Source organism: Pleurodeles waltl, chromosome 6 (assembly GCF_031143425.1).
Source record: "Pleurodeles waltl isolate 20211129_DDA chromosome 6, aPleWal1.hap1.20221129, whole genome shotgun sequence".
NCBI lineage: Eukaryota > Metazoa > Chordata > Amphibia > Caudata > Salamandridae > Pleurodeles > Pleurodeles waltl.
The window spans coordinates 1505053716-1505076671 of record NC_090445.1 but is presented as its reverse complement, the minus strand read 5'-3'; the positions used below and the strand labels follow the sequence as shown (position 1 = coordinate 1505076671).

Below are 22956 nucleotides of genomic sequence, written 5' to 3'. Positions count from 1 at the left end.
GGATAATAGGAGCCGTGAAAGCCATCCACGCATACTGAAAAGAGAGCTGCTGTTATATTTAAAACAAAAAAAGATATTTTTATGTAGCCGTGCGCCCCGGAGTTTCTGAGCCTACACACTGGCGATCAAAACCGTGCCAAACACAATAAATGGCTCCAAACCAACACTTGCTGAATTTTTGAACTGTTGTTCATTACTGCCTACTTTATATTTTTTCGGTTCTCGTTGCGTGCAAATAAAACATTTTTCATTTGAGTAAGTCACTTTCATCATTCTATGAGCTGCAGCAGAGTGGAAAAAGGAGAGTTTATTGACTAAACAAACATTAATAGTATCAAATCACCACAAAAGTGCGCGCACACCCTTCTCACCTGTAAAATACCAACATTTGCTGTTCCTTACTTTTTCTACCCTCAGTCACACTTGCCTTACAAGACTCGCTGTAGTAATTTAAGAGGGTCCTTCCACATTTCTTCACTACTCCCTCCTTCACTACTCCCTCCTTTTGTGCCACCAGGAGCAAGTCATGAACCAACTCCAGTGGGAAGGCCCAGTGGCACTGGAGGATCACTAACACATGGGATTACCCATGCTCAGGGACACTAGATTCACTATAAAGTGGAACATTCTCCCAGTAAATGAAGTGATCACCAAAGGTGATCTGCCTAGGCCTCAGCCTGCAACTCTAGGTCGTATGCCATAGGTCCTGAAGAGTAAGGCACTCTCTCTGTGCTTTGCAGACCTCTTCCTGGGAACACCTCCTTCAGTTTCTTATCTGTAGTCCAGGCCCTTCCACATTACTTCTAGTGTAGTATAGGTCCTCTCCTTCCACACCCCTATCTCTGTGAGATGCTCCATGTCCCCTACTCTGTAGGATTTGTCATTCCACACTCCCTCTTCTGTAGCATGTCTTTACAAATGATCTTCTCTTTAGTGTAGACCCCCTCTGTAGTGTAAGGTACTTGAATACACATTCCGCTGTAGTGTAGGTGCTTTCCACACTCCCTCTCCTATGGTGGGTCCTTCCAAACTCCCTCCTCAGTACTGTTTCCACCCACATTCCCTCTTCTGTAGTGTGGTTTCTGCATGCCTCCTTCTCTTCTGTAGTGTTTGTCCTTCCACAAATTCTTTTTTAAATTGCAGATCCTTATACAAGCTCTACTTCGTTGAGGAGGTCTTTCCACACTCCCTCCTCTGTAGTGTTGGTCCTTCCAGGTTTGCCCTTCTGTAGTGGGGTTCCTACAGGCCCCTTTTTCTGTACAATTTGTCCTCACAGGCTTCCTTCTCTGTAGTGCAGGTCCATACACATTCTCTCTTCTGCAGAATACGTTTCATGACTGAACACTCCTTCCATAAAGCCTGCCCTTATCAATCTTCGCTAGGGTGGGTTCTTCCACAAAGCAGAACGTTTCCATCCCCTCTCCTTAAAAGTTTATTTAAGCACTGCTAAAAAACATACTGCCTTCTACAGGCTTTGTCTTTGTTGAGAGATTTACCAACCAACCACGTACAGACCTTTTTTCTAAACGGTTCACTCTGATAGTCTTCCAACTGCTTTTCCTGCACTCAAGGAAAAACTTGAATAGGCAACACCGACGGTGCAATTAATCTGCAGAATATCATGGACCATGGGGAACAAATCAAAAATTTAAATCTGGAATGAGTTAAATATACACAACAACAATTCTTGAGGAATGTTGTTACACCAGTGATTAAGATAACATAATACCTAAGACATGAAAACGTTTGGTACATTTGTAAAGGGAAAAGGGGATAACTTGAGCAATGCAAAGAAAAGCAAAGCCTAAGTCCACATGGTTATGTCAACTCACCATCAGTGAAAAAACGATCATGTTCTGATCCCTGAAGGATGTTTGATATTGAATCTTCCTTTGTCTCTAAGGTAGCTGTTGGTTTAGTGCCCATTGTTAACGAATATTGCCTATTAGCGGGGTCCTCAGCTTTGGGTTCTTTGCTTTTACTCCTAACAGACATCATGGGATAGCTGATACATTCAAAGCCACTGTGAAAGAGAATCATGTTGACATTTGGCATTACTCAGGTTACATTAAACATTAGTCCAGGTAATTACACGGCAAGCCTTATGATTGCAGTAAAACATATCTTGTCCAGCAGATAAGAATGCAAACAGTGCGTACTGCAATATGAATGTGGCACAAACATACTGGGTAATTGGATACTCATTTTGTATCTCTGATAATGTTTGAGACAGCCCCTGCCTCCAGGCGGACAAGGTTGGCAATTCTAGACTGGCTGGATTAACTGTATTTCACCTGTGAGACCATGTCGGCTATCAGATACAAAACCACTTTGCATGTCCTTGTCAGAGAAATAATAGTAGGATTTAATTACAGAAGAGCAATGTGGCCACAGACATGCAAATCATGAGAAACAGAGAGACACCTGTTAAGCTCGACTGTTTTTTAAACATAAGTAATGTGCCTGGTAGATTTCAATATACATGTTGCTGACAGTTCTCTTAAAAATTTACACCAGGACTTGTGCTCGTTTTGCATAACTCAAACATGTCTGCCTATCATGGAATCTCAAGTTTAAGTGAATTTACAAAGAACACTATAAGCTAGGAAGATTTCTGATTACCTTTTATACTTTTGTTGTATGTTCAGGGAATCTGCAAGACTAGTCCAAGGTTTTCAGTTTATAACAGACCTTAACAAGCATAGGCAATGAGTAATGCACATTCAAACGTTAGCGTAAAGATTTACCTTTACAATACATATTCCTAATCTGTTCACCAACACTGCAGATTATAATTGTGGGATTATTTTAAAAAGGGGCACAGTCACATAAGGAAAATCATGTAAAGGAAGGAATACAGTTATTTGCCTATTCATTATGTAGGGATTCTCCTCCACATTCTCCCAGTAAGCTCTCATTCTTGACTTTTTTTAAACGGTTATTTACATATATTCTAACATCCATAACTGTAAATGGGGAGTGCTTTGTCTCAAACGTCTGCAATAAATATGATGGGACAGAATGAAATGCAGGGCCACAGCATTTTAAATGTTTTACCATTAGGCCTGAGGAGGAGGGAGCATTGGCACAGTGGGGTTCAAATCTGAAACAAAATTTGGGAACTAGATTCAAAGTAAAAAAACAAGTTTTCTTCTATTGAAAAACATGGGGGCTCATTTACGAGCCCCTAGGTCCACAGGAGAATCACTTTCAAAGACACTCAGGTGGCGCTGAGCACAGTGCCATATTTACAAGGCAGTGCTAAACCACTTTTCGTGCCTTAACGTCGCCTTGTAAATATGGGCCCCTCCAATGCAGTTTTCTGCTGCAGGGGTGTGTGCAATGGGTGTTGCTGTGGGCGTTCCACTGCAACACCCATTGCTTCTGACACAGCCACAGATTTATGAGAAATTGTACATCTGAGGTAGCGCCAAAAACTAATGTCACCTCAGAGGTGGGGTTAGCATGGCGCAACGAGGCGAAATACTTTTATTTCTACTCGTTTTTTGCTCTTTATATGTGTGCTGCATTTTGCAGCACACATAGAAGGAACAAATCGCCAGTAAAGATTGTTTTTGTGCAGGAAGGTGCACCTTCCTGCACGAAAACAATCTCCCCCACAATGCAACCATCCTTGCACCATGGCGCAAGAGTGGCTGCATTGGCGCTAGGCAGTTAATTTAGCACGGGGGAAACACAGGGATGTGCCGTATTGTTGTAAATATGGCGCAGCCCTGCGTTTTGGAAATGTCAGAGAACGGTGCTACCAAATTAGGCGCAGCACCTCACTCTGACATTTCCTACAAAATGAGGCCTAAAGGTCACAATTGGTGACAGTCATGAACCATTAATTCTAACTAGTCTGTTTCCCTTTTAAGCTCCAGCCCAGTGACTCCCTCCTTAGTTTGCAGTTTACCTTTGCTGATTTTTCTCACTAAATAGAATAATTAAACGTTAGTTTGGGACTGGCTTTCAACAATGACTCTGAATTGCTTACCTCCACAATTAACCATTAGCGCAAAATCCCTAGAATTCTGTATTTAAACCAACCACAGTTTTAGAATAAACATCACAAAGAAGGCACAGATGTGTGTCACATTAGCTATCTGAGTCAAGCTATTTCAACCAAAACTACAGAACAGATGACCGAGCTCACACGTTTATGGTGGAAAAGCCCAGTTCAGTGTTCGTGATGCCTTTTTCCACCATGAAGGACACCATTCATGCTGTCGCATAATTGATGATGGTAGTTAAGAAACAGAATAGGTATACTTCAAGCTTAGATAACGTCTTTGCTCTCTGTCATCATATTAAAAGTATGCTGCAATACCTTCATGATTACAAACAGCATAATTCTATGGGCAAGCAATACAAGATCTCTAGTGGTCTTTGCAAAACCAATACCGGTGACATCCTTAGGGTTTGAACAACAAAGTGCATGAAGAGAGGAGACAACTCCATCTGTTGTGAATCCAGGATCTGGAAAAGCATCTCAACTCTAAACCAGCAAGTTCTTTCAGTATTGCGCTGATAGAAGGAACTGAAGACATCCCTCCAGGGAACGTTTGGTCAGCAATTAGGAGAGAACCCTCTTTCAGCTATCACACAGCATATGAAAAGACCAGCTGTACCCCACAAGTGTAACTCTTATCCTTCTCTCATGAACAGCGCTCTGGTACTTTGTAACCATGGTACTACTTTTCATGAATTAACTGCCATTCCTTACTCTCCGCCAAATACTTTTTCACTTCCGTTCATGTTTTGGTCACAACTTTATGCAGCAGAGTAAAACGGAACATTTTCAGCCACGTATAATGGCAGTTATTCTTCGTGGGTATCTTCTTTATACTGAAAACAGGGTGAATAATTCAGGGAGTCTAGTGGAATCCCGGAAACACGCTTCAAAGATTTAATATTCGAACTTGAATTCGACCTTGCTCACAAAAGTGTTTACTTAGCTGGATTGCCTACAAAGTCCTATACTACAACACCTAGGCTTTTGAAAGCAAAGGTATCTGTAGTTGGTGAAGCAAAACAGAAAGTTGAAATCACGCTTTTACTATGAATAGCATAACTGCTAAGGTTTCAGATTGCTATGTGTGACATTTTCATAATTTCAGTGCAGTTGTGAGTGACATTTCAACGGCTGTGAGTGACACCTTTTCGCGAGCAAAATCAAGCAACGAGGAGGAGGAAAACATAAGCAGGCTTGCTGCCTCCAGAGGCCCCAGTGGTTTAACTTGTTGACGGACTTGCTCAGAGACCAATCACACCAGCTGCTTTCCGTGCCTCAGCTGCAGTGGGTTAACAACTATGAAATTAAACTGCAGGCACAAGAGTATGCCGGAACTGCAGCGCTCTGGGTTTGCACGAGTGAGAGAGTCAACACTCTGCAATCCGAAAGTCAACAAAGAATACCCAGTTCGTGTCCAGATGTCAAGAGTTAAGAATAAAAAATTCTGGATAGGGATGTTAACTGTTTTTGGCTCCTCAACCCGGGCGACCTTTGCTTTGCCTATGCACTGCTGCAAACCTGGGTTTGAATATAACAGAGTCCAAGCTCAGCCTTGGTAATAACACACTGTCCTGGTGTAGGGACTGAGATTGTCGCGAGTTACTGTGATGAGCACTGAAACATATGACTTAACATTTATATGCGGTGTCAAATATGGAAATGCGTTACTCTGACGCTCAATGAGTGATACTTGGTAGGGCTGGAATAGCCTATGGACAATCAAATGAAAAACACAGAAACATGCCTGCTCAGGCTTTACCCAAAGACATTGAACAAGACACCAGAGAACATTCCCTCAAACAAAACCCTACTGCCCTTCTGACAAGCAAGAAATTCCTGTTCACCTTCAATATCATATCTGCACCCAGATACTGAACTTCCCCTCTGTAAACTGATTTTTTCTCTTTTATAGGTTACTGTGGCAACTATTGTCATTTTGAAATTCTACAGTTCTTCTTTGTAACACACACAACTATCCAGAAGATTTTGTCTAGTCTACATACAGCCTTTGATAAATAAATACTCGGATGTAAGAGTAATCGCTTAGACTTGAGGAAATGGAACAAGATGGCAGCATGAAGGCGGCCCTAGCATTGCCTGATGACTAATAGCCAGTCCATCCCCAATCTACTTAGTAAGGACAGGAGAGGCGGGACAGGTCCTGGAAACTCATCGGGGAGTATAACAGTTGCCCCCACTGTGAGATTTCGGAGGGGCAGCCATGCTCGGCAAGGTGAAGGCCTGGGCGTAGCAGACCAGAGACGGATCGATCACTAGGATGGATGCCTCATTCCCCCGACAGCGCTTTTCCCCTTTGGTGAAGTAAGTGCAGGTGCTGAACACCCTTACTGCCAAGAATACCCTCTAAGCCATGGAGGTAGCGGCGTGCGATTAGTGCTGGGACGACAACCTTGATGCTGCGCTCCATTCACACCCTGTGGTGCTGGGAGATATGGGACTTAGGCTGAGGGGTCACTATTGTGGCAAAGAAGCAGCCGTCTACAGCAGATTCCAGACAGTGCCCTACGGCAAGACCTGAGTGCCTCCGACCCAACTGACACGGCCTGAGGAGGTGGAGTAGCCTTGGCTTCCCCAGACACACATAGGGAGAGGTAAGGCAGCATTGAATGCCGAGGGGGCCCACCCCGAACACAGGATGCAGGCCCTGGGCAAACACCTAGGGAGGCCTCCGATCTATTGAGGTAGCACTGCCTTGCGAAGGCGCCCCTCGTGCTGCCTTGCTACTCATGCAACATTTCAGAGTCCGAGGATTAATAAGGTTGCAGAAAGCGCCATAGCATAGTTGGTGACCTGTGTTTTCCTTGGGGCCCCTCTAAACTGCAAGCAGTGGATTGGGAGTGGAGGGCGCACCAAGTTACTGACTTGGAGTACCAGTGCAACACCGCTATTCTTGTGGGTCCGCTGCCTTGTACAAGACAGCCTGGTGATCCCAACTAGGTGAGGAGAAGGTTTTACCCCAGCATAGAGGACCTGCCGGGCCCTGGAGTGCTTGTTACCTGCCAAGGACCAGCAAATCAAGCTGTTTGCCCTTACTGTTCATGCCAGTAGGCGCCCTGATTGCGGCCTGCCCTTGCACTGAGAACGTGGGCCCCTTGCCTCAAAAGCAACATCTGGGAAGACTATTAAGAAACGCTGCCCCCTGAGCTCAGTGGCTGCCTTAAGAAAAGACTGAGAGTACCCCCCTCTGTGCTTTTGTGGGCCTCTGGTCCCCTAGCCGGCGCAACACACCTCATTACCTGAGGCGCTGGGTGCCTACTACCTCGGTGGGGGAGAAAAGTGAAGCAGTTGGGACTCTAGGGAGCCACACAGAGCGATACGGCCAGCAGTGCTCACACTAGACTCACATAGAGCGCATGGGATTCTGATATTACCCAGCTCAGGGGGGACCACACTATAATTGCAAGTACTCCAGGAAAAAAGACCCCAGTGACCCTTGCCAGACCCAGGAGTTTCACCCCACAACTTTAGCACCCACAGCCATGGCAGAGAGATCATCACACGATGGGTATGTCAATGGAATCCTGACCACTATCCTTCAAGTGATTTCAGCATCATGCAAATTACTCAAACTTAAGATTGACAATATGGTAATGGACCTAGGACTACTGAGAGACGATCATAGGAGATCAGAGGAATGAGTCACCGCAGCTCAGCATTAACTAGATGACATTAGCCCTGAAGTCACTGCCTTAAAGAAAACGCATGTCGACCATGGAACGTGGAGTACAGTATCTGGAGTTAAGAGCATAAGATGCTGAGAATAGAGCAAGGCCTCCACATAACTGGCCTGCCTGAGGCCAATGAAGGGTCGAAGATTGACATGGCTGAATTCCTGGAAACATGGCTCTGCACAGAAGTGGCCGCCGAGGGCTTATTCCCATTTTATGCACTAGAGCGTGCTCATTGCATGCCCTCCCACTCTCCACAGCTGGGAGCTGGGAGCTGGCCCCAGACCTTTTGTGGCCAAGGTTCTCCAATTTAAAGATCAGGATCATATTCATCCCAAGCCAGACTCAAGGGGGACATAATTGTTGACAGTCGGAAAGTGATGATCTTCCCCAATTTCACCAGAGCTGTGCAACAGCAGGGGGTGTCCTTTATAGAGGCCAAGCAAACTTATCAGGAAACTGGGGATCACCTACGCCATGCTGTTCCCTGCCCTGCTACAGGTAACATATGAAGGTTCCTCATGTTTCTTCACCTCTCCAGCCCAGGTTTGGGACTGGTTTGACCAACTGTCTCTATGAGACTCTGGCTCCATGGAGGGGAGCATCAACGTACTTGAAAACCCCAGAGGAAGAGAATCAGAAATGAAGCACCTGCTGGTCTGTCCCTTCCACAAGTTCTGAAGGAGCGCCACAGAGCAGTGGAGGTGGTGGCAACCATCAGTGGGGTAGGATCGGTCCCCCTTCAGAACAGAGGGGGACCAGGAGCATTCGGTTTCAGACCCTGCCTCGCTTTCCTTCCACAACATTGATAATTCTCTCCAACAGGTTATGCCTGGCACGGTAGATGACCTAATCTAGTGCCATCGACTGGATGAACTGTGTGGATTTCACAAAGGAGATCCTACTGTCTAAAAGGGTGGCTAACACCGCCCTGCTGGATCCTGACAGTGGAAGTGTGATTGATCCAAAGCAAAATTATATTTGTTATTGTCTGGGTGGTGTGAACGCAAAGCCGGGAGGCACCTACATGATAGCACCCTCTACTTTCTTAAAGTTGTGTGTATGGGAAGCACAATAATGTTTTCTGAATGTTGAATAGTTTGGATGGGGATGAACTCACTTCTTGTCCTGGGGTTGAAGAGTTGGATGTTGTTGTTTGGGTTACGTGGATTTTGTGTTGTGTCACCCCTGCTTCCATAGCACAGTCTCCTGCACAATGGTCTGTAACCAAGGACCTTTGGGTGGATACCCATGGGATATGGTCCACTCTGTGATATCACCTCACCTTCACACTATGGCAACCCCCCTGACTTATGCTTTTCTAAGCTGGAATGTCAGGGGCTTGAACAGCATGGCAAAGAGATATAAAGTACATGCGTACCTGAAGAAGCGGGGTGCCCACATGGCCCTTTTATAAGAAACCCACCTCACTGGCACCAAGATGAATGCGCTTTATAGGCATTGGAGAGGGCAGATATTCACCACTACATACTCATCGTTTGCTAGGGGGTCCTAATCTGGATCCGTGTGGGAGTCCCATTAAAAAAAAAAAACAGGCAAACTAATAAATCCTAATAGGGTATATGTCTTAGTGACCGGTAGACTCGTGGGGCGTGACTTGACCCTCATTGGGCTTTATGCTCCCAACTCAGAACAGGGAAGGTTTTGACAAAACCATCCAGGAAGCTGGCTATGTATTTAGTACAACCAATAATAAGTGACAGGGAATATAACGCCTTGTCTGATCCCCTAATTGACTTCTCCCACCCACCCCTAGGTGACTCCCCAGCAGCGCACAGCACTGGCATTTCTCAACTGCCAGCATAGGTGGGGTCTGGTGGATTTGTGGAGACAGATGCACCGGGGGTTAAAGACTACATCTTTTTTAAGTGATGCATGACCTCCATGTCCAATTAGACACCTTCCTATGCTCCCTGGGAGCCCCTGGGACTGGGTGTCACACTGAATCCCTCTGTCTCACAGTGTCAGACGTCAAACCAATACTGCAGATGTTGGACTGGCACAGAAAACGCCCCCCTGATCCCTGACTGTCTCCTTAAATGGAGGAACTTAAGGATCCAGCATTTAAACAAACAGGCGATGCCATTAGACTACTTCGCAAATAATGCTCACTCGACAGCCTCCTGTCTGACCGAATGGGATGCCTTCAAAACAGTGTTTAGGGGAAAGAGTATTTCGGAGGTGGTGGGAAGTCCGATGCATGTTAGTTCAGGATATAGAAATCCAAGAGAAAACACTGAGAGATCTGGAAAAAGCACGACCAGAGCACCCAGAATTGCAAAACTAGCTGCTAGAAGCAAGGGAACTACTTGCAGCCTGCACGGAGAAGCTTTGGTGGTTCAATTATCATGAGTACATGACACAGGCACATGCTGAATGCGATAAAGCAGGAACATTACTGGTATGGCTTGCTAGCCCTTTGCCCAGAAGCTCCTTAATCAATGGAGGGGTTGAAGCTCTTCGGACAGAATGAACTCAATCCCAGATTCGAAGAATGTTACTCTTTGTGCCCCACAGTAAGGAGCTCTCGTCGATTACCTGAGACCTACAGAATTGCTAAGCCTCGACGGGGAGTCCACTGAGAAATTCAGAGGCCCTATAATCCTGACGGGGTGCGAGCTCCTATCGGAAAAGTACCCGGAACTGAAGGCTATCTGATTTAATTTTATGCTGCATATGCAGAAGACCTTGCACCCAGACTAGTTGTGCTGTACGACGCTTCTCAGGAAGCTTGTAGGCTTCTGACAACTACTGGCGAAGCACTAGTGGTCCATTTACTGAAACTGGGCTGGTCACCACAGGAGATGCGTGCACACAATCTGGTATCAATGTTAAATATTGTCTACAAAATCTTAAGCTGCATATTGGCCACTTGCCTCCTCCCATACAAGTCTAAACTCTTTCATACTGACCAGAATGGCGTCACTTCGGGGCAGAACATTGCTCTCAACATTTGCTGACTCCTCTCTATTATGGAGATGGCTCACACTAGAAAAGATAGAGCAGTGATAGTCTCCATCGATACTGAAAAAGCATTTGATAATCTGTGATGGGACTACCTATACCAGGTGATGGACAAAATGGGGCCAGGCATGGATTTGATCCTGTGGACCAAACTTCTTTACACAGGAGGCACCACCGAGTCCTTACTGGCAGGGTGATATCCTGCTCCTACGAAGTGAAGAGGGGCACTAGGCGCGGTTACCCCCCCCGCTACTGTTTTGCCATTGCCGTCGAACCACTGGCTAGTACAGCATGGACACTTTATCAAGGGCTAGTATGGCGAGAGATCCTCCATGAAATAGCTCTTTATGCCAATAGATGCTTATATTCCTCAACAATGTGGAGGCAGGCTGTTGAGGAAAAACAGTGCTTATATTCCTCAACAATGTGGAGGCAGGGGGGGAACATGGCGGCCGCATATGTTCCGTGGTCGGGAGCTCACTTGTTTCTGGTTGACGAGCGAGGGCCGATGTGACCACATGGTGCCCGAACGCTGCCCTGAGGAGTTGGAGCTGGAAGAATCTCTTCGCCGGTCTCGGCCCCCTGTGTGAGGCAGGGCGGAGGCGGATCGCCAGACCGAGACGCCAAGGCTCAGCGTGTCGAACGTTGCACTGTGGGCGGAGGCTGCTCACGGCGTTTGCCGGGGGAGACGCCGCCTCATTCTCTGCTGCCCTCGAGGGCCGCGCACTGCTGCTGCGCTCAGCGAACTCCAGCAGGAGAAGGAACCCTGACCCACTGCAAGTCGTATTTAGCTACCACAGTAGGGGACAGGGTTTTTATGATGCCAGTCAAGTTGAGGGCCCAGGCAACCTGCAGAGGCCCCCCGCTGGCACCTATACAGCAGCAGCATAGTACAGGTGAGGGTAAAGAGGTCCCTCTAGAGCCGGTTTTTGGAAATTTCACAGGGGTCATTAAGGGGGGCATCTGCAACAAGAGAGGCGAAGGGAAGGGGGCAATTAAAAAAAAAAGGGAGTTCCTCTGCATCCTTGCAGCCTGAAACTAAAACAAGAAAGAGGCACAGTAATAAAGCAGGCTCTGCTTGCAATTTAAGCAAGGTCACCCTTTCTCAAGTTCACTCACTAGAAGGGTGCAGGCCGGTGTCTCCACTTACTCCTTTTTTTAGACGATTTCTAGAAGCTCAGAGATGCAATTTTCACAGACCTCTGAGAACCTTCCCCTCTTTTCTACCTTTTCCCCTGAGAACCAAGCTTTTGGGGGGCAGGATAGTGATAAAGAGGTTGCCCAAGCCCAACCTGTTAAGCCTGTAGGTTCATTCGATCCTCCATTGACGGGTGTGCCAGAGGTGGTTATACCTTCACAGGACTCTGAGGTACAGAACCTCTTGATTTCTTTATCAAATGAGATCAGAGGAAAGTTTGAGGTTTCTGAACACAATCAAGCAAAAATTAGAGAATCCTGTGTAGCATTGGAAAGTAAACTAAACATGTTAGCTGAGAGAATGAGCAGGTTGGAGACTGCAGTCTCAGAACAAGAGGCACAAGTGCTTTCTAATTCTCAGGATATCTCCCAGTTGATACGCAACAAAAAAGTTTTTCAGGAGAAGTTGGAATCTTTGGAAAATAATTTGCAGAGGAATAATATCAATGTTGCTGAGTGTGTTCCTGAAGGAGTGGAAGGCGATGACATTAAAGGCTATGTAATAACGCTGCTTAAGAAATTCTTCCCGTCTATGGCACATTTAAAGCTGAAAGAGGACTTTTAGAAGGAAGTCTGACAGGAAAACACCCAGGAAAATACTTATTAATTTTGGTACTTACCCTGCAAAAGAGAAAATTCTCTCCGAAGCTCTTAAGGCGGGTAGCTTCTCTATGGGAGACTGGTGCTTTCGGATACGTTCGGACCTCTCCAAGGTGACTCTAGACAGGCAGTGGGAACTGGGGAAATTCATGCAGGTACTTAGATCTTTTGGTGCCATGGTACAGATGAGGTTCCCGGCATTTTTGAAGATTATGTGGAATAACACAATGTACAATATCAGGGATCCTGTTGAAGTTCGGGCATTAATCAAGAAGATGAAAACACCATGCTGATGGAATATTTGTTTTTCCTTAGGAAGAGTCGACCGGAAACTGAGCTCATGTGGGTTGTAATAGTCACCCCGTTAGAAGGTCAGGGAGGGTTCCCACGGGTGATGGTGGCATGGGGGTTACTTGGGATATTGGTAGGTGGGTTTTTGACACGTGGTGGGAAGCATGGGGAGGAAAATAAACAAATATGCATATAAATGTCCTCAGTAATGTTGTGGGTGGTCTAGTTAAGGGTCTGATAGTTTGCCTAGTTCTTGGTCTTTTTCTTGACAACTCTGCTCTCCTAAATAATGGCTAGTCACAAGTGGGCTTTGATGAAATTTCTTTCATGGAATGTTAATGGTTTACCAGTTGCAGGGAGGAGGAGGAGAATTTTCGAGTTCTTAAAAGGGATAGATGAGGAGGTGATTATCTTAGAGGAGACTCATTTATTACAGTCAGAGTGGAATGAGAGTCTTAAACATCTGAATTGGGTAGGCTTTAATGCGTGCACCAACCAATCATGTGCTGTGAAGGGTGTGGCGAACCTTATCAAGAAATCGGTAAGTGTAAAGGTAGCAAATGTGATAAGGGACCATAAGGGTAGGTTGTTGATTGTTGAGGTGGGGCTGCATTGCGTCTGGTTTACGATTGCAGGGACTATGGGCCTAATGTGGACGACGCAGCACCTTTTCAAGAAATTTACAGTCATTTACTGGTTGCCAAATACCCAATTGTAGTAGGTGGGGATATTAATGTTTTATTGGACCTAATGTTAGATAAGTCCACGTCAAGACCGACGGTGAATTCACCTAAAACTCGGTCCTGGATAAAACAAGGAATGGTAGACCTTGGTTTGATAGATATTTGGCATCAGAAAGGCGGGAAAGGTCCAAGGTTCACACTTAATAACAAAAAGTACGGTCATCGTTTCAGGATAGATTTTGTCCTAATACAGCATAATTTAAGAAATTCGTTAGCCATGCTCCGGCCCACCTTTCGGATCATTCAGCAGTAAAACTGCATGTCTCCCTTAATATTCAACCACCTACTCCCAGGTGGACAGCCAATCGAGCTCTCTTTTTGGATGAGCTGATTGTGGACGGTCTGAGGCGGGACACTAAAGAATTTTTCGAATTTAATTATGGTCCTACTACTTTTCAGATGTTGTAGGTTGCGTGTAAAGCATTTAGTAGAGGAAGGCTTGTGGGTTTGCCCACCTTTAGATATAGGGAGGAAAAAATCAGTTAAAGTAACTTGAATCCTAGGTGGCCTCCCTGCAGGAGGCAATTTCTAATATTCATTTAGATGAGGAGAGTCAGTCAGGTAATTTAAATGTTCAATTAGAATCTGCTAAAAGAGTGCTTATGTTATTCCCTGAGAGGAAAAACAGAAGGAGGTGGGATAGTAGTAGGTATGCTCATTACGAGTATTGGAAAGGCTGCCGCAAGCTTCTAGCATGGAAAACTAAATCAGATTGTTCTAAGAGTTATGTGGCATCAATTAAATCAGAGACCACTGGAGCCTTAAGTACAGCCGCATCCGAGATAGAGGGGGCTTTTATAGCCTTTTTTCAGAATCCTTATACTGAAGATTTGAACTTTTCTGAAATGTCGGCCAGGGGCTATTTGGAGGAGTTTCATCTCCCCCAGTTAACCAAAACTGATCAGACATAATTGGCGAGGGAGATAGATTTGGGGGAGGTGAAGGCAGCAATCCAGAATGTAAAGAAGCGGAAGGCCTCAGGCCCAGATGGTCTGCCCAATGAACTATATTGTGCTCTCTGTGATGAGTTTGTCCCAATCCTAGTGGAACTGTTTAATCTTCTTTTACAGAAAGGCGTTGATATGCCTAAATCTTATGATGAGGCTGTCATAAACCTTCTTTTAAATCCTGGGAAAGATCCGGCTTTATGCAGTTCATACAGGCTGATATCCTTGTTGAACTCAGATTATAAACTCTACATTTATGTTTTGTCAAAAAGACTTCAGGGTCTGATTAGCAGACTGATCCCTGAGGACCAGAAGGGATTTGTTAGAGGTAGACAATTGTATAAGCTAACTCACGATTTACTAGGTGAGGTGGATCTGGCGACTTCAGAAAGGGTTCCTTTAACAGTTCTCACTTTTGACGCTGTCAAAGCCTTTGACCGGGTGAACTGGTGTTTTATTTTACAATATGTCATGGAGGGTTCCAAGTTGGGCTCAAAATTCATAAGGGCAATTCAGGCTATCTATAAAGACCCGACTGCTAGTATTTTGGTTAATGATAGAGTTTCCTCGAGATTTAGATTTGAGAGACAGACGCTTCAGGGTTGTCCACTGTCCCCCCTTCTTTTTGATTTATATATTGAGCCCTTGGCTGCAACAATTAGGGCTGACAGCCAGATTCCATCCTTTCAATGCTTTGGTTGGGTAAAGAAGGTTGCCTTATACGTCGACGATCTTATGATTTATACCGGTGATTTGACGTATGTTTTTCCTAGAATTATTCAATGTTTGGAGGACTTTGGTAGGGTGTTGGGCTATTCTGTAAATCCGGAGAAAATGGAAATTATATGTTGGAATACTGCCTATAATAGCCCTCTTGTTAAGCAACACATAAGATATTTGGGGATTCAAGTTACCCCTTGCCTTAAAGAATTAGCTAAGATTAATTTTGACAAGGCATGTCTGGAGACACGTAGATTGCTTAAAACTTGGGCGGGTCTTCCTCTGTCCTTTATAGGAAGAGTTAATTTTCTTAAAATGATTATCCTTCCTCAATTCACTTTCTTGTTCAATGCTATCCCTCTGGAATTCAAGAAGTGTTGGTTTAAAAAGATACAGGCAGATTTAACCTCGTTTGTGTGGTCATCCAGGGGGGTCAGGATTGCTTGGAAAAAACTATGTAGGCACAAAGGAAAAGGTGGGATCGCAGCGCCAGACTTTTATAAATATTACTTGGCTTTTCACTTGAATGTGCGGATTCTGTTACGCAACAGATCTGAGTACACGGCCTTTTGGGGTGCAATGACTCAAGAATTGTTAGAGGTTGGTAGGTACTTCTTGTATAAGTTTGGTCATCCCAAATACTTGAAAACGATTTGTTTGAAGATTCTTAAGGATGCCGCCAGAGTGTGGTGGTTGGTTCGACAAGCATTAGAAATTAGCTATTACAGTTCTCAGGCTCCGGTTTGGGACTCCCCTGGCACACCTGAATGTCTCTTAGATAAGTTGGCACTCCCATTAAAGGGGGTGACGCAGTGGGGACAAATTTTGGAAGATTCTAGGTTGGTGTCTTGGTCAAGGTTCGAGGAATTAACTGAATATAAGGTTTCAAAGTTTAAATACTATCAGTTAGCAAGTTGGGCCGCTACCCTTCAATCGGAGGGGGCTGCGAATAACCTTTGGGAGGAGAAATTATCTCTGGCTCTGGTCCATAAAGAAATTTCTGTCTGGTACCAGGCGTTACTAGATGCTTTAGAGACAGTGTTTCCTCTGCCTGAGAAGAAATGGGTAGTGGTTCTACCAGCCTTAGATGTGGTAAATACCTGGGAATCTTCATGTTCTATGCTCTGGTCTGCAACTAGATCAGCTGCTTTGAAGAAGAATCACTTGTTCACCCTGTACAGGGTCTATTGGTCCCCTCAGCTTTAGGGAAGTCAGAGAGAAAGTGTCCACGTTGTGGTGAGGTTAATGCGAACGATATACATAGGTCTTGTAGCTGCCCTAACCTTAGTGTTTTTTGGGCTACTGTTGAAAGACTACTTAAACAGATTATAAGTTCTGAGGTAGAAGTAACTCTCTCATTAGTGATTTTTGGGGTAGCACCTGTTTCAGGTTGGAACTTGAAACGTCCTAAACCTGGTAAGCACCTGATGTTTTTATTGATATTGCTGGTTAGAAGACAAATATGTTTAAGGTGGATTTCGTCTTCACCCCTATTGTATCCGACTGGCTGTCATCTATAAATTATTTTTGTTGTTTGGAGCGCATTGTCCCGCTGGGTAACAGAGATGATTGTTGGGCCATATGGGAAAACTTTCAGCAAAGTGGTAACAACTCTTGTATATAGTCCAATGATTATTGCCCCCCTGGTTTCAGGAGGTTAGCTCTACAAGCCTGGCTGGTCTAGATACAAGGGCTTGACTACTATGTCCTGGAGAATAGATCACGACCGGGAGAGGTGAAAATATATGTGCCCTCTTGGGTTGATCAAACAGAAGAGATCACTTTTGATGAACACAGGTTGATGACCTTCACGCAAAAATGCGGGCTCGTATGAGAAAAAAAAAAATGTGGAGGCAGACTTACCAGGAGGAATATTATTGTTGGAGCAATTTGGAGAAGCCTCAGGCCTCTGCATTAATTGGCAAAAATTGCTGGTATACATCTTGATCCCCTCATGCCTAGACCACCAGTTGTACATGGGCTGACATGGGAGGGTTCTGCATGAAACACTAAAGAGTTAAGATATATCATAATATTCAAGACCTTCTTGATGAATATCAGGTCAGCTATCAGGGCTCTTCGCACTAGCCTTGGGTTCTGAAAGACTCTTCCCTGATTGGTTGCAGAACAAACAGTAGTCGCAAAAATGGTGGCCCTCACCTGACTGCCTTATTTTTTCTCCACACTACCTCTTATCATTCCCCGCAAATTGTTTGCAGAGATGAACTCATTGTTGGTAGAACTAATTTGGGTGGCAGGACGGCACAGAGTGGCACTGACTAAATTGTGCAGACCTACCCCTGATGGGGGACAGCGGCACCTGATTTCGAGTCGTACTATCCAGCGGCCCAAAACCAGTTCTTCAAGCAATGGTTATACTCCCATTGCAGCCTAAGGGAGCTGCCCCAGATGACACCCATGAGCTGTACATGCTATCTCGGATCCTCCTGAATCCCATACTCCATTGGGGGGCTACAGGGAGCTCCGAGCTATATAACACTGCTGGATGCCCTGCATCTACCATTCCTGGTTCCACCTGCCTTACTCTCTGGACATCCCACTACAGGGTCTCGTAGTCTTAGATAACAGGGGAGCAATGTGTAGACTAACGGAATTGGCAGCATTTGGCATAATGAGGCTGGGAGATTTGTATGGAATTGGCACATTGCTAGCATTTGAGGAACTCTCAGAACATTTTGAACTGCGGATGCAACATTTTTTACAACATTGTGCAGCAGTAGCGCTCCTGTGGGACCATTGGAGGACCAGAATGATAGAACCCCCTACACATCAGAGTAGCAAAGTACTTTGCACTACATCTGGTAAAACCAGGGCTGTCACCTTCCTTTACCAGGCGATAAGGGAAGATATAATCATGCCTCTCGAGCAACTACGGCAGAGTAGAGGAGAGGATGTGGCCCATCCGATCACTGAGTTGGAATGGGCTACAATACTGACTAATGTCTACACAATCTCCCACAATGCCAAATTCAAGTTGATTCAGTTTTACTTCTTACACTGGGCATACCTCATCCCTGGACAAATTAAGCAGACATTTGGGGTGCTGGACGTGGTATGTCCCAGATGTGGAGACCAAGAAGCAGAAATGATTCACATGGTGTGGGAATGCTCCACTTTGCACGACTTCTGGGAGGGTGTAGTGATATGTATAAATGAAACTAAGAAGAGGACGATCACATGTAATCTACAGATGTCTCTTAGGGAGCTTCCCGCAATCCGCCAAATGCAAAATGACTACTAAATTTGTGGACTTGTAAGGAAGGGGTTGTGGAACGAGGGAGGTAGAAGGATACACTCACTCAGAGCCTGTGTTAGTGCTAGGTTTGGACTAAACTTTGATTATTATTTTGCACAGTATCACATTGCATGAAAAGATTATTTTTGCCTGTACAGATACCATGGTATAATGTTTGTGCGCCTTCTTTGATAATAGCAACCTGGGCATTGCTCTAACCTGCATTGAACTGTAATGTTATAAAACAATAAAAAATATGTTAAAAAAAAAGTAAGGTGCATTGAAGAAGATATTTAGACCTCAAAGTGGAACACAAAGGTATAATGTGAGTTAAGAAAGAGTAATTGTGAAAAGAATTCTTCAGATGTCCCATGGATTGGAGCCAGCGCTTGACAGACGAGTATCATCAGAATACTTTTTTCGGCTCAAAAGAGCCATAAAAGAAACAATCAATTACATGGACCATAATCAGAGATAAAAATGAATAACAATATCAATATAAAAACATAAAAAAGAATTAATAACAAATATGAATCTGAATAGCAGCATTTATAAAATTTAGCACCACCTCTTTTGTCCCCTTTCTTCCCAGGTCCTGTAAATAAGAAAAGGAAAGGTGGCTATGCCTAATGCCTGTAGGGAGAAGAACGGGACGTAAAAACCTTCTCCTAGGTACAGTACATAACTTGCACACAAGAATAAAGTGAAAAATGCTTTGGGGTGATCTACCAGCACAGCTGCATGGCAGAATGTTTCTTAAAACAAGTTCCTTGAGTGGGAAATGCTAATAGATAATGTTTGGACTTCAGACAGAGTCTGGTAAGTAGGAACCTAAGCCGCTCAGAAATTATGATGTTAAGGTATATCTTGGGATGTGATGACTGTGCGGCGGACTCTCCAGATCCCCAGGTGTGTCACTGGTTAAATTTCAATCATGAATAGAATGCCAATAAACTTCCTTAATCCTCCCTTTGCCCCCCATGGCAAGGAGTTTGGGTCCTGGAAATAACCCCCTACCTCAAGACGAGAGAATATAAAATTAAAATATCAGAACCAAGGAATGTCCATAGATCGAGTCCATGACAAACAATCCATAATCACAGACCTATACAGATGAGCCTTGGGATTTAGCAAGACTCTTAACCAGAGCAATAAAGGTTGCAATCTTATGTGGTCAGCTATACCCCTCAAACCTACTTTGTCATGGCAAAATGCAGCCGGAGTAGATTAAGGGACTGCTAACAGCCTTCTCAAAAACTTTTTTTCCACTACCTGTAGGCTCGTACAATCTGTATAACCCCACATCCCAGCTCTGAATGAGACAATTGAAAGACATTTACTTTTAAAAACAGCATTTCCTTCACTGGTTGATGTCGCAGTTTCTTTGAAAATCTAAAAATTGCATCAATAGCTCTTGGGAACTGCAAAGTGCGAACACTAATTAAAAATTTCCAGTTAAAATTAACATCAATAGGTACTCCCAAGTAGGTGAAGTTAGGACCTTTAAGTATTTCCACTCCTTCCAGAACATATCTTTTACTTTTTGATAACTTTGGGACACTTCATCACAAAGGATTGAAGGCCGTTTGCTGTCCTTGACATAAGGACAGCATCGTCCGCATAAAATAATACTGGGTTCAGTTGAGAGTTAATAAAAGGCAGATCCTTCCCCATCTTACATAAAAAATCTTCAAGGCCGTTTATATAAAGGAGGAAAGGAAAGGGGGCCACCACACACTCCTGTCTAAGCCCATTCAGAGAAGGAAATTCTTCAGTAAGGTCGCCCTCCCGACTATAGCGAACCCATGCAGAAGTACAGGCATGAAGTCTATTAAGTAAGGAGATTAAATCTTTATCCAACCCCATGTCTGACATGACAGTCCACGGGCAGGACCCTATTGGTAGAACTTCAATTCCGGTATCCAAAGGACACAGACAAAAAAAATCTTATCGCCAGAGGGCTGATGAGTCTGTGACCTGCAAAGGCCCAAAACAGGCCCCGCCCCCGGTATCCCCAAATACTCAAGCCTCCTATCCGTGGATTCCCCCAGCATGTGCTCCACGCATTATAATTCTGGAAAATATACCTAGACTGGACACCCCCAACTTTGAGTCCCATTCTTCACTGCTAAATAAAACAATGTATTGGCTTAGAAAGTACTCGGGTTGGAGCTCAGATCTTTCTGGAGAAATTTTAATCGTGAGAAGGGTACCATGAATTGGTCCAACTAGTAAAGCCTCACCAGGGCATTGTATTGTTAGCACTTTTAGGAATCCACAATTAGTTACTACTATGCACCATTGCCTCTCAACATCAATACTAGATCTGGGATCTATCGGGGTAAAATGGTTGACATATTTTATCTGTTCTCAGGCCCAGCAGTTTCGTTCCAGTAAACCTGGCAAGCAGAAAACTTGTTCCCCTCATCAGCCCATGTCCTTTGGCTGTTCACTCCCCTTATCAAATAGCTTTGAGCCTCTGAACTCCTTGGAGCAACTGGATTGACCATCAGCCACTAGAAATGCCTTTGGTGGAGACCAGGAGGTAGGTGTGCTTTCGGCAATAGATTAATACTCCCCTAGATTAATTAAGATCTCTGCCACTGTAACCTCTGGGATAATGTCATGTAATGTGGCAGGATTAAATAATAAATTTGACAATCCAGATTGGTGAAGGCTTGTGAGCCAATAACCTGGCTTTTAGATTCCCCTTACATTAATAGTTTTACCACCTACTCTGCTCCTGCAATTAAATCGCCCTCGGGGAAGGGACAAGGGACGCTTGGTCACATTTATATTTGTATCTGGAAGAGGGGTACTTGTACGTGTTATCGATATAAACACCACATTATCTGGTACTCCTTCTCAAAGTAACTGATTCATTTGATGTTTTGTTGATGAACTATTATAATAACATTTTTGATCTGTCAGACACTAGTGTGATTGATAGTTGGGAGACTAGGGTGCATAGGGCGTTGAATGGAAGGAAGAAGGACATTATGATTATTTGGGCCAGTGATTTTAATGCTCATCTATGAAATCCGGAATTATTAGAATGTTGCAGATATTCTGACGAATATGACTGCCCTATGCAGCATTTTAAACACTCCCCTTATGGGAATGCACTTAATCGTATTTTGGCCGCCAATTTGATCACATTTCCAAATCCGGAAGTTAAGGGGGTTCCCACGTATTTGGGGGGAAAGTGCCCAAGCGATAATCGATTTTATAGTCTATTTTAAAGATCTTACCCCCTTTGTAGGGAAGTTTAAGCGATTCCAACTACATGAGTGACCATAACCCTCTGACTCTAGAAATTAAGTTGGGTCAGCAGAAGGGTCCTGGCGGGGAGGTACAGCAGCCAGCGCTGAGATTTAATGGGCAGAAAGGCTTGACGACCAAGTGGGGAAAGATTGACAAACATAGTTTTTATACAGAATTGATGACGAATAAGAAGGATGCGGTCATGATTGTTCTGGGGGAACATACACCTGCATATAAAATCATTGAGGCATTCTCTACCCTAACAAGTTATATGGCAGATAAGTTACAGCGCCCAAGTACTCACATAGATAGAAACCCCCGCTGGTTCAATCATGGAAGTACATCTGCCCTCAAAGACCTAAAGAAGACTACCAGCTCTATCCCACGCAACCAGTCTGCCATTAAGGAGGCAAGAGTTTATAAGGCCACTCTTGCTGCCGGGAAGAAAGAAATGAGATAGAATGCTTGGTATGAGTTCATTGAGGCTAGTAATAGTAAAGAAATGAAGACCTTCTGGCAAGTGGTTAATTCCACTCCACTGGGGGATAAGGATAACACTGTAATAGATACCGTTATCCCACCACAAGTTTGGTTGGAGCACTTTACTAAAACTTTTAAAACAGAGATCAATATCTCTCGAGTAGAAGCGATTGGCCCCATCACCGGGAGAAACGCCCCCTCAACAGCCTTTCATAATTTAATAGAAGTATCCGAGGTATTAAATGCTATACAAAACTGCCCCACTGATAAAGCTCCCGTACCAGATAGAATCGCAGCTGATGTATACAAAGCTCTGCCTGAATTCTGGGGGCCACTACTTACGAACTTTCTGAGGTCTGCCATGAAGGGCCCCTTGGTAGATACCTGGAGACGATTATCGTGCCCATTTTTAAGAAGGGGGATCAGGCATATCTACAGTGTTATCGCCCAATCTCTCTCTTAGATAGTTCTGTTAAGATCTTAGGACGAGTGGTAATGAGCAAGCTGGAGACCAACTGTTTATCAAAGTTTCAGTATGGGTTTCGACCAAGGCTGGGAACAATTGAACAGACTCTTAATCTGGCTTTGACAGTACATAAATACACCAAGGCAAAAAAAGGTTGTGTTCATTTAGCCTTCATGGACCTGTCTTGTGCCTTTGACACAGTTGACAGATCCAAATTGTGGACTGTCATGTCAGACAAGACAGACCAGTAGATTTCAAAAGCTGATTTTTACTAGTACATGACACAAGTCAGGATTATCGTGC

The 22956-nt window shown here is 44.4% G+C and overlaps 1 protein-coding gene across 2 annotated transcripts in view; it reads right to left on the bottom strand.

Annotated features, from left to right (window-relative positions):
• Positions 1–22956, bottom strand: part of MORN1 (MORN repeat containing 1) — a 980804-nt gene that overhangs the window by 545389 nt on the left and 412459 nt on the right. For both annotated transcript variants that reach the window (XM_069240989.1, XM_069240990.1), the window contains exon 10: positions 1833–2023. In XM_069240989.1, coding sequence (XP_069097090.1) covers positions 1833–2023 — 191 coding nt within the window. The remainder of the gene's footprint in view (positions 1–1832; positions 2024–22956) is intronic.